Source organism: Phyllobates terribilis, unplaced genomic scaffold (genome assembly GCF_046119375.1).
Source record: "Phyllobates terribilis strain yellow unplaced genomic scaffold, ASM4611937v1 Scaffold_7__3_contigs__length_470593459, whole genome shotgun sequence".
Classification (NCBI taxonomy): Eukaryota; Metazoa; Chordata; class Amphibia; order Anura; family Dendrobatidae; genus Phyllobates; species Phyllobates terribilis.
In genome coordinates, this window is record NW_027362767.1 from 70,518,401 (window position 1) to 70,531,366 (window position 12,966).

A 12,966-nucleotide genomic window follows, 5' to 3' on the forward strand; every position below is an offset into this window, starting at 1 on the left:
AAATACACTAAATTTAGTAAGAGTCGTGTCGACAGAATGAGACCACTGCAGCCAATCACTCTGCTCAGTGGGCAGGCAGATGGCTCAAGACTAGTGATGAGCGAGTATGTTCTGTTAACCCTTTCGGCAAACATGCTTGGGTGCTCGCCAAGTATCTTCAGCATGCTCGGGTGTTATGTTTTAGTCATTTCCTGCACATGATTTGCGACTGTTTGACAGCTTTAATACATGTGAGAAATGCCTAAGAAACAGGTATTCCTCACATGGATTAAAGCTGTCAAACAGTCGCAAATTTGCGCACGGTATGACTCAAACATAACACCCGAGCAAGCTTAAGATACTCGGAAAACACCCAAGCATGCTCACTCATCACTACTCAAGACCACAGAGCCAAGTGTTTGGCTGCAGCGTTCACATGGTTTGAGCGTGATGTCGCCAATGTCAAGTCATTAAAAGTTAGCAGGAGGAATTTCTTTTCATACAGATGATGCCTGTGTGTGATTACAGCGGGGCGGCCCGTCAGAACTTACAGCTTTTACTTGGAAAATGAGTCGTTTCATTCTGTCACTTGGTGCCTGTTCCAATTTCACCTTCATATCTTCCAGTTTTTCTTCTTCTTCCCTCAGTTGCCTGTGGACGGTCTTCATTCGCATGTTATAGTACATCATTTTTTTCATCACTGTAGACTATAAATCGTAAAATAAGAGGTCACGCTAAATTTCAACCCTAAAATAAAAGCATTACAGTAAGTCACCAACAAATGAAACAAGTATTTTTGCGCCGGAAGCACGTCACTTACCCCACCGATCGGTGACCCCGTATGCAGCAGACCCCTGTGGTTGTCATGTCCAGATTGCTATGAGCGCCGCCCAGTGGTCGGCGCTCATAGCAAGTGAGCAAATCTGCTGCATACAGGCGATCTGCTCATCGCATGTATGTAGCAGAGGCGATCGGATAAGTGCTGCTTCTAGGCTCCCATGGAGACTATTGAAGCAAGCAGAAAGTAAAAAAAAAAATTTTTTTTAAAAATATATAAAAGTTTAAATCACCTCCTTTCGCCCCATTCAAAATAAAACAATTAAAAAAAAACCTACATAGACATATTTGTTATCGCTGCGTTCAGAATCGCCCGATCTATCAATATAAGAAAAGAATTAATCCGATCGGTAAACGGCGGAACGAGAAAAAAATTCAAAACACCAGAATTAAGTGTTTTTGGTCGCCGCAACATTGCAATAAAATGCAATAACGGGCGACCAAAACATCGGATCTACACCAAAATTGTATAATTAAAAACGATAGCTCGGCGCGCAAAAAATAAGCCCTCACCCGGCCCCAGATCACGAAAAATGGAGATGCTACGGGTCTCATAAAATGGCGCCATTTTTTTTTTCTTCTTTTTTTAGCATACTTTGGATTTTTTTTTCACCACTTAAATATAAAAGAATCTATATATGTAATGACCTGGAGAATAATAATGGCAGGTCGGTTTTAGCAAAAAAAAAAAAAAAACAACTGTGAAATTGCACTTTTGTTGCAATTTCACTGCACTTGGAATTTTTTCCATTTTCCAGTACATGATATGGTACAACCAATGGTGTTGTTCAAAAGTACAACTTGTCCCACAAAAAATAAGCCCTCACATGGCCATATTGACCAAAAAATAAAAAAGTTATGGCTCTGGGAACAAGGGGAGCAAAACAAGAGAAAAGCAAAAACGGAAAATGCTCAGGTCATGAAGGGGTTAAGCAGTGGGGATATTCAGCTAGTTGGTGTTCCTGCCACTACTCAGATCTGCTGTATCAAGTCTCCGAGAGATACAGTACAGACCAAAAGTTTGGACACACCTTCTCATTTAAAGATTTTTCTGTATTTTCATGACTATGAAAATTGTACATTCACACTGAAGGCATCAAAACTATGAATTAACACATGTGGAATTATATACTTAACAAAAAAGTGTGAAACAACTGAAAATATGTCTTATATTCTAGGTTCTTCAAAGTAGCCACCTTTTGCTTTGATGACTGCTTTGCACACTCTTGGCATTCTCTTGATGAGCTCAAGAGGTAGTCACCGGAAATGGTCTTCCAACAATCTTGAAGGAGTTCCCAGAGATGCTTAGCACTTGTTGGCCCTTTTGCCTTCACTCTGCGGTCCAGCTCACCCCAAACCATCTCGATTGGGTTCAGGTCTGGTGACTGTGGAGGCCAGGTCATCTGGCGTAGCACCCCATCACTCTCCTTCTTGGTCAAATAGCCCTTACACAGCCTGGAGGTGTGTTTGGGGTCATTGTCCTGTTGAAAAATAAATGATGGTCCAACTAAACGCAAACCGGATGGAATAGCATGCCGCTGCAAGATGCTGTGGTAGCCATGCTGGTTCAGTATGCCTTCAATTTTGAATAAATCCCCAACAGTGTCACCAGCAAAGCACCCCCACACCATCACACCTCCTCCTCCATGCTTCACGGTGGGAACCAGGCATGTAGAGTCCATCCGTTCACCTTTTCTGTGTCGCACAAAGACACGGTGGTTGGAACCAAAGATCTCAAATTTGGACTCATCAGACCAAAGCACAGATTTCCACTGGTCTAATGTCCATTCCTTGTGTTCTTTAGCCCAGCAAGTCTCTTTTGCTTGTTGCCTGTCCTTAGCAGTGGTTTCCTAGCAGCTATTTTACCATGAAGGCCTGCTGCACAAAGTCTCCTCTTAACAGTTGTTGAAGAGATGTGTCTGCTGCTAGAACTCTGTGTGGCATTGACCTGGTCTCTAATCTGAGCTGCTGTTAACCTGCGATTTCGGAGGCTGGTGACTCGGATAAACTTATCCTCAGAAGCAGAGGTGACTCTTGGTCTTCCTTTCCTGGGCCGGTCCTCATGTGAGCCAGTTTCTTTGTAGCGCTTGATGGTTTTTGCAACTGCACTTGGGGACACTTTCAAAGTTTTCCCAATTTTTCGGACTGACTGACCTTCATTTCTTAAAGTAATGATGGCCACTCGTTTTTCTTTACTTAGCTGCTTTTTTCTTGCCATAATACAAATTCTAACAGTCTATTCAGTAGGACTATCAGCTGTGTATCCACCTGACTTCTGCACACACAACTGATGGTCCCAACCCCATTTATAAGGCAAGAAATCCCACTTATTAAACCTGACAGGGCACACCTGTGAAGTGAAAACCATTTCCGGTGACTACCTCTTGAAGCTCATCAAGAGAATGCCAAGAGTGTGCAAAGCAGTCATCAAAGCAAAAGGTGGCTACTTTGAAGAACCTAGAATATAAGACATATTTTCAGTTGTTTCACACTTTTTTGTTAAGTATATAATTCCACATGTGTTAATTCATAGTTTTGATGTCTTCAGTGTGAATGTACAATTTTCATAGTCATGAAAATACAGAAAAATCTTTAAATGAGAAGGTGTGTCCAAACTTTTGGTCTGTACTGTATATTCCTTTTTATCAGTTAAGCTATGTGCCCACGATGCAGAAATGCTTTGGATTTTTCCTGAGCGTTTCTGCATCTCCCTGGCAGAAAAAACGCATGCGGATTGTACATGCGGATTGTACAGGCGGATTGTACAGGCGGATTGTACAGGCGGATTGTACAGGCGGATTGTACAGGCGGATTGTACATGCGTTTTTCCTGCCAGGGACATGCGGATGTGAAGCGTTCTTCACTTGCATTTCCGCATGCGGGTTGACAAGCGCTTTCCAAGCGATTTTAGCATCACTTGGAAAAGTACTTGACAACTTGGACACACTATATAAATCCATGCAAACGGCATGGATTTATATAGTGTGACCCCAAAGAATGTCAAAAACTAAAAAAAATAAATCTATACTTACCTTCCGATGGCCCCTGCAGTCTTGCTTCGCTCCGTCCTGGCTGCCGGCAGCTCGCGGTACACTGCACTGAAGGACCTGCCGTCACATGACTATGACGTCAGCGCAGGTCCTTCTGTGCACCGCGAATTGCCGGCAAGTGAAGAGAAGGAGAGCGGGGGCCATCAGAAGGTAAATATAATATTTATTTTTTATTTTATTCTTTTTTTTCACAGGTTCTATGGTACCCGGGTCCGGAGGAGAGTCTCCTGTCCTCCACACCCGGGTACCATCCGCACATTGAAACGCGTGGAATGCGCATCTACAGATGCAGTGATGCGTAATCCATGCGCTGTAATGCAAGTAAATTGCGGCGAAAACGAGCAGTTCCGCAAAATAATTGGTAGTGCTGCGTTTTTTTCCGCAATGATAATCCGCAGCGGAAATTTCCGCAGCATGTGCACAGCACATGCGGATTATCATTGGGGAACATGGCAGACCTTCTACCATGCGGTTTTTAAGAGTTTCTACAGCGTTTTTGCCACTGCGGAAACGCTTAAAAAACGCACCGTGGGCACACAGCTTTACACTAAACATGGCCGTAGTGTGGCTCCATTATCTAGCCGTATTAGGGCCCCCATAGTTACATGCGGCTACGTCTGTACCTCTGCATTTCTCCTCCATCAGACTCCACATGTACAGCTTGTAGAGATTAAAGGGCGAGAGACACTTCTGTCCCATTTACTCACCTTCTATTACGTCTGGATTAAAGCAATAATAAAATGTTTGAGAGCTGCTAGACGTCTTAGAGAATGACTTACCTCTGCTAAATCCTTGATTTGTTTATGGGATACATCATATGTATCGAGCCTCTGTAGCTGAGGTATATGATATAACACATGAGTAGCATAATTACAGAAAAGGCAGACGGGGTTGGGACTGTATTGGGGATCATTTAGGCCTAAATCCTTCAGGTTTGGCAGTCTTGATAAATTTGTGATCTCCTTATGAAAAAGAAACAAAAAAAACGAGCGTTAAACCAATTCTGGAAAAGTCATTCATATAAAATACTTTATTATATTGCATTGTGCCCCCGGCACTGACTGACAGCAGCTCAGCATTAGGGCTGGCTGTCAGTCAGTGCTGGGGGCGCAGTTACATCCGCCGCTCTCTATACACAGTGCGGTGACTGAACCCGGGAGGAATAAAGTTAATTTCCTCCCGGCAGCGGGGGTCTAAGTGAAGGACAGGTTCACAATGCTATTAACCTGCAGATTAACCCCATATCTGCAGGGTAATAGGGTTTTTTCATGTGACAGGTTGCAACACCTATGCTTCAAAAAAAACTGGATGTGACAACGTATCAGTGGTAAACTTTGCTTTATTGACTACATTAAATAATTATTTATCTGACAAATCGTTTTTGTTTTTTTTTTCATTTTAAAGAAAAAGGGATTTTTTTTTCCTTTTTAACCCTTTAGAAGGATCTAAAATACAAATCACATCTGTATAGCAGTATAGTGTCTTGTGTGGAGAAGTAATAAATACATTAATATCGAAATGACATAGAAAAGGTTCACACTTACCTTAAAAGATGATATTTCATTACCGGACAGATTTAATCGCTCCAGGAGAATATTTGGATCTAGGCAGTTTCCTACGAATAAAAATTAAGTAAATAAAATTAAAATAAAAAGACACCTTGAACATAAAACAAACACAAGTACAATAGGGAAGGATCTTTCACTTATAGGATCACGCATAGCTTACTAATCGCTGGGGGTCTCACCCCTGGGACCCAAAGAAGAGCACTGGGCTTTTTCTGGCAGTCCCATAGACTGAAGCGGAGGTTCACATGCTCATCCCTGGCTCCATTCAGTTAGGGATTTATGGGCAATTATAGGACATTCATCAATAATAAACTACTTTTATCAGAATCCATGCAGGAGCAGGACTGATCCAGGAAGGCCATGTTCACACGTTCAGTATTTGGTCAGTATTTTACATCAGTATTTGTAAGCCAAAACCAGGAGTGGAACAATCAGAGGAAAAGTGTAATAGAAACAAGTCACCACTTCTGTATTTATCACCCACTCCTGGTTTTGGCTTCCAAATACTGATGTAAAATACTGACCAAATACTGAAGGTGGGGACGTGGCCTATTAAAGCAATAAGGCGCAGTTTACGAAAATGTTATGGCAGTCATAAAAAGTTGCATATGAAAACATTTTGAACACGCTTCTTCCTAACATACCAGTGTAGGTTCCTCTATATAATTAGGTATATAAGTTAATATTTGCATTTTCAACCCCTTTTCCTTACCATTCAAGGGCATGAGTATTATTGGAGCAACCTATGAGCTGTTGGGAGACGACATGCTAAAATCTGGCTAGTGCCTCAATGATGGCAAACAAGTATTAGTAAGAGGGGGTTTTGCTATTTGCCTCCTTTATATGCCCCTGCCTGCACTGTCTGCTGTAGTAAAGGTTACTGTATTCATTTTCTACACAGCCCAGGACACGGATCGTGTGATTATATGCACAGTAGCACCTATTAATCCACAGCTTTGCCATATTACTCTCCTGCTAGAGGTAGGATTAAAAGGATTGTGTGATTACAGCCAGAACGGTAATTGGGAGGACTATGGAAAACTGTCTTTTCTCAGTTGATATTTACATACCGATTGTGTGTATCAAATTCCCGGCCAGATTAAGCTCTTTAAGACTCTGCAGTGTATCCAATCCCTAAAAAAAATACAGAGGATAAAAATGTAAAATGAAATCCGAGTAGCTGATTAATACAGGATTATTATTTTATTAGTTAGGATATCAATGCACTTGTGTATTCTGCGGGGAAGATATATACAGTGTTTGGAAAATATGTTATGCAAAGTTAATTATGGGATTGAGATTTTGTTGTTTTTAGTATTGGATGTGATCCTTAAAGGATTTTTGTTTTCCTCATTTCATACAGTTGAATATCCCATTATATAACCTCGGAGTTACCTTATAATGGTAGGAATAAAGCATGTACGATGCTGCTGTGCGGGGGGAAAACACACAGAGGTCACACAGCTGGGTCTCCTTTATTCTCAGGATCTTAGACATCCCAGAGGTCGGATCCACACATCAAAAACTGATGGCGTATCCTACCAACAGATGGGAAACCCCCATTTAGAAGCAGCCCTAGTATGCAAACGCCACTAGACCAAGTTTATTCAACTGAATAGGAGCTGATCTGCAGGACTCGGCAGCAACCGCTACACACTGAACAAAGCTGTATTTGGCCTATGCCGTAGCAACAGCCAGTCAGTGGGGGTGCCGGACCCCACTGATCTGATATTAATGACCTATCGTAGGGATAAGTCAACAAGGTTTTATGTCCAGACAATCCCTTTAAATTTTTTTGCGGTATTGCCAAAGTCCTCTAACATTTGAGGCTCTGTCTGGTAACTGAGCTCTTTAACCCCTTTACAACCCAAGGTGGTTTGCACGTTAATGACCAGGCCAATTTTTACAATTCTGACCACTGTCACTTTATGAGGTAATTACTCTGGAACGCTTCAACGGATCCCCCTGATTCGGAGATTGTTTTTTCGGGACATATTGTACTTCATGATTGTGGTAAAATTTCTTCGATATCACTTGCGTTTATTTGTGAAAAAAACGGAAATTTGGCGAAAATTTTGAAAATTTTGCAATTTTCAAAATTTGAATTTTTATGCCCTTAAATCAGAGAGATATGTCACACAAAATAGTTAATAAATAACATTTCCCACATGTCTACTTTACATCAGCACAATTTTGGAACCAACATTTTTTTTTTGTTAGGGAGCTATAAGGGTTAAAAGTTGACCAGCGATTTCTCATTTTTCCAACAAAATTTACAAAACCATTTTTTTAGGGACCACATCATATTTAAAGTCACTTTGAGGGGTCTTTATGACAGAAAATACCCAAAAGTGACACCATTCTAAAAACTGCACCCCTCAAGGTGCTCAAAACCACATTCAAGAACTTAATTAACCCTTCAGGTGCTTCACAGGAATTTTTGGAATGTGGAAAACAAAAATTAACATTTAACTTTTCTCACAAAAATGTTACTTTAGACCCAATTTTTTTTATTTTCGCAGGGGTAACAGGAAAAAATGGACCCCAAAATTTGTTGTGCAATTTCTCCTGAGTAAGCAGATACCCCATATGTGGGGGAAAACCACTATTTGGGCGCGCGGCAGGGTTCGGAAGGGAAGAAGCGCCATTTGACTTTTTGAATGTAAAATTTGCTTGAATAAATAGAGGACGCCATGTTGCATTTGGAGAGCCCCTGATGTGCCTAAACAGTGGAAACCCCCCAGAAGTGACACCATTTTGGAAACTAGACCCCTCAGGGAACTTATCTAGATGTGTGGTGAGCACCTTGAACCCCCAGGTGCTTCACAGAAGTTTATAACATTGAGCCGTAAAAATAAAATTTTAACATTTTTCCCACAAAAATGTTTTTCAGCCCCCACTTTTGCATTTTCATAAGGGTAACAGGAGAAATTGCACCATGCAGTTTGTTGTGCAATTTCTCCTGAGTAAGCAGATACCCCATATGTGGGGGAAAACCACTGTTTGGGCGCGCGGCAGGGTTCGGAAGGGAAGGAGCGCCATTTGACTTTTTGATTGTAAAATTTGCTTGAATAATTAGCGGATGTGCCCCTGATGTGCCTAAACAGTGGAAACCCCCAACAAGTGACACCATTTTGGAAACTAGACCCCTCAGGGAACTTATCTAGATGTGTGGTGAGCACCTTGAACCCCCAAGTCCTTTACAGAAATTTATAACATGGAGCCGTGAAAATAAAAAAATCTAACTTTTTCCACAAAAATGATGTTTTAGCCCCAATTTTTTTATTTTCACAAGGGTAAGAGGAGAAAATGGACCCCAAAAAGCTTTTGTGCAATTTCTCCTGAGTACGCCAATACCCCATATGTGGGGAAAATACAGTGTTTGGGCGCACAGCAGAGTTCAGAAGGGAAGGAGCAAGGTGTGACTTTTTGAACGCAAAATGGGAAGGAATCGAGAGTGGACGCCATGTTGCGTTTGGAGAGCCCCTGATGTGCCTAAATAGTTGAAACCCCCCACAAGTGACCCCATTTTGGAAACTACACCCCTCAAGGATTTTTTCAAGGGGTATAGTGAACATTTTGAACCCAGAGTTACGACACAGAATTTGATAACATTAGGTCATCATATTGAATAAGTTGTCATTACTCTTGAGCGCAAGTGCTCGCTACTTGAGTTTGCATCAGGTACTCAGGTATGCACCATGTATCACGGGTGCTCAAGTGACATGCTCGAGTCCCCGCCCGCATGTTTCACGGTTATTAGACACCCCAAAAAAAACATGCGGGGATCGCTCGTGCATGGCAGGCAATCCCCGCGAGGTTTTTTTGGCCGCGAAGCATATGGGGCGGAGACTCGAGCATGTCACTTGAGCACCCGCGATACTCAATGCATACCCAAGCACCCGATGCAAACTCAAGTAGCGAGCACTTCCGTTCAACACTAGTTGCCATATCGTCATCTCTTTTTTTTTTTTTTAACAACCCCAACCCTAACATTAGCAGAACCCCAACCCCAGCCCTAGCGTTTATTTTTTACGCCGTTCCTAGTGCGGTATAAGTGATTAGACGACCTTATTCTTTGGGTCGGTGCGACTACAGAGATACCAGAATCATATCGGGTTTTTATGACTGACAGCTGTCACACACTAAAAGAAACATATTTTGTAAAATCTAGTTTTTGCATCGCCATATTTTGAGAGCTATAATTTTTCCATATTTTGGCCAACAGAGTCATGTGACGGCTTGCTTTTTGCGGGATGAGTTGACGTTTTTATTGGTGCCATTTTCAGGCACGTGACATTTTTTGATCGCTTTCTATTCCAGCTTTTGGGAGGCAGAATAAACAAAAACCAACAATTCAGGAATTGTTTTTTTTTTTAGTTTTTTATTCTACTCCGCGTGTGGTAAAATTGATAAGGTAGCTTTATTCTTCGGGTCAGTATGTTTACAGCGGTACAACATTTATATCGTTTTTCTATGTTTTGGCGCTTTTACACAATAAAAGCTATTTTATAGAAAAAATAATTTTTTTGCATCGCTTTATTCTGAGAGCTATAACTTTTTGATTTTTCGGATGATGGAGCTGTATGGCGGCTTGTTTTTTGCGGGACAAGATGACGTTTTCAGCGAGACTATTTTTATTTATATTCGTCTTTTTGATCGCGTGTTATTCCATTTTTTGTTTGGCGGTATGATGATAAAGCATTGTTTTTTGCTTCGTTTTTTTTTTTTTTTTTACCGTGTTCACTGAAGGGGTTAACTAGTGGAACAGTTTTATAGGTCAGGTCGTTACGGACGCGGCGATACCAAATATGTGTACTTTTATTGTTTTTTTTTTTTTCATAATAATATTTATTGATGGGTACATTATATTTTTATTTTTAGTGGATTCTTTTTTTTATTTTTATTTTTAATATTTTTACAATTTTTTTTTTATTTTTTTTTTTCACTTTCTGAGAGTTTTTTTATTTTTTTACTTTGTCCCACTATGAGACTTTCACTTTTTTTATTCTGATCGCCTGCATAGCATAGGGATGGAGCACCATCCCTGTGCCATGCAGGCAGTCAGCGCTGCACAGTGATAAGATTGTTTGGTCATGCACTGCGCATGACCAAACAATCTTCCTGCTGTCTGGTGACCCGGATGTTGTCATGACGACATCGGGTCATCATGGCAACACCCAGGAAGCCGCGGCAGACAGCGCTGGAGGCCGGAAGAGGAGGTGAGTATACCGATCACCTCCCCTTAGCCACCGCAATGCTGCGATCGACTTCGATCACAGCATTGTGGGGGTTAATGTGCGGGGAGCGGTGCGGGACCGCTCCCTGCACATAGTACCGGGTGTCAGCTGTGACAATCAGCTGACACCCGGCGGCGATCACGCCCGCACAGCCTGTGTGCGCGCGCGATCGCGATGACGTACTAATACGGGTCAGGCTCTTAAAGCCCTGGGCACAGACGCGTATTAGTACGTCATGGGCTTTAAAGGGGTTAATGTTGTTACATTGAGATCCACCAAAAGTAATAATTGTTGCTGACAAACTAAACCAATGAGACGTACGTGTATTCATCTTCTACTACGTGAGGATCAGACCTCGTGTGTGTCCGAGGACTAGCCTCGTGCACTCACCTCTATTACTTCAATGACATTATCATTTAGCCAAACGATTTCCAATCTCTTTAAGTTTTCCAATCCCTCGATATTAGTAATGTCGTTATGATACAGGAACAGTTTTGTCAAATGCAGACAGTCTTGAAGTCCTTCAATTTTCTATAAAATAAAAATTAAGAAGTACAAGATGCCTAATATAACTATTTTGACATCTCACTTTGTTTTGTGGGGTAATGACAGATGACTATCCTCGCTAGTAGTTAATACGGTAAATGAAGGCCCCAGTCATCCTAGTTTCAGTGGAAAAACCCCAAATGTGAATTTTCTCCAAGCATACGAATAAGTCGAAGATGGTTTCTAGGAACAAGTTATCTGTCCACAAGTAGGTGATGACTACTAGATTGGCCGCGGTCCAACTGCTGAAACCACCAGATTGCAAGAACAAGCAACTTGTGCCTGTCTGAAAAAAGCAGCCGTCATGTACATCCTCTGCCACTATGGGATAGCTGATCACAGCGCACGGCAAATAATCAACGTCTCATGTAACTGCTGTGGGCATGAGTCTCTATAGATAGGTGGGAGTCTCAGCAGTCAAAGCCCAACAATCTAGCAGTTATCACCTACTCTGTGGATACCCCTTTAATCAAAATAGTCCCATAACTTACGAGCACAAGAAAAACAGGGAATTAGACTGTAGCAGGACTCAGGGGACCGATGAAAATTCCAAAAGAAGCGGCCACACTTACTGTTAACTGGCACTCCGTGATCCACAGTTCTTCAAGCAGCGGGCAAGACTCCAGGCCACAGATACTTCCTATGCTCTGTCCGACTACCGTCAGGTTGGTGAGATTTGGAAAGTAAGAGAGCCCCAGCATTTTGGGGTAGCCGGAGAAAAACATTTCTAGAGTTTTTGTTCCTTGTCCATCTTGTCTGATCCTGTCATAATTTACCCCATTGCACATACACTAGAAATTAAAAAAAACGGTGATTACTAACACGTATGTTCACTATGTTAGAGTATTAGGCTTGTATGTGTCTAATTAAAGGGCAGAAATACACCGAGTGGTTCACCGGTGATCAGACGACCTTCCTGGTTTAGTTACTTGTTTAGGTTTATTAAAGATGAATAATGAGATCGGTTACACTTATAATGGTTTCCGGTTTTCCAATGGATTTTGTTGAAAAATAAAGTCCTGTTTGGAGTCACTTAATAAATGTAGAGTTATATACTGTATATTTCTTCATTCACATGCAGTAAGCACGATTGTTATCTGAGTGGGGGTCCGTGCTCTCTAGTGACCGCTGTACCTTGAGGGTCCCGAGACATCATCCATGTCAGAAGGGCTAATCTGACAACTGTGTACAGTCCGTGGCCAAAACTTCTGACATTTTGGTTTTCACAAAGTTTGCTTCTTCGCTGATTTTAGATTTTTCTATGATTACTGAAGTACAATTATAAGTTTTCAAACTTTTATTGACAAGTACATCAAGTTTATGAAAAGACTCAACATTTACCCTTATTTTTGATGACTTCTGCCATTCGCCCCGGCAGCTGGACATCAGATTCTGGGCTAAATCCCGACTGATGGCCGTTTATTCTTGTCTTATGAGTGCTTGGGGTTTACTATTGGCAGACACAGGACTCATGGTAGGGTTCACCTTTTCTGCTGCGGAGAATGATTCTAAAGTCTGAAGGTGGCTTCTAAAGAGAAAATTATTTTAGCCCCGTCCTCTGCAGTCATTTTCTCTGATGAAGCCACCTTCAGACTCTTGGGGACACCTGGAAGAATGATTGTCCAGAGAAGAAAAGGTGAGCGCTACCATGAGTCATGTGTCATGCCAACAGTAAAGCATGCCGAGACTCCTCATGTGTGGGGGATTATCATCCATGAAGTGGGCTCAGTCACAATTTTACAATAA

General features: G+C 41.7%; 1 protein-coding gene across 6 annotated transcripts in view; it reads right to left on the reverse strand.

The window, feature by feature from the left end:
• LRRC9 (leucine rich repeat containing 9) overlaps positions 1 to 12,966 on the reverse strand; it is a 198,616-nt gene that overhangs the window by 130,094 nt on the left and 55,556 nt on the right. For 5 of the 6 annotated variants that reach the window (XM_073638737.1, XM_073638738.1, XM_073638736.1 and 2 more), the window contains exons 3-8: positions 11,793 to 12,011; positions 11,065 to 11,205; positions 6,505 to 6,568; positions 5,411 to 5,481; positions 4,646 to 4,828; positions 531 to 686 (exon numbers count right to left, since the gene is read on the reverse strand). In XM_073638737.1, the coding sequence (XP_073494838.1) occupies positions 531 to 686; positions 4,646 to 4,828; positions 5,411 to 5,481; positions 6,505 to 6,568; positions 11,065 to 11,205; positions 11,793 to 12,011 (834 nt within the window). The remainder of the gene's footprint in view (positions 1 to 530; positions 687 to 4,645; positions 4,829 to 5,410; positions 5,482 to 6,504; positions 6,569 to 11,064; positions 11,206 to 11,792; positions 12,012 to 12,966) is intronic. The other variant, XM_073638739.1, reaches the window with a different exon arrangement.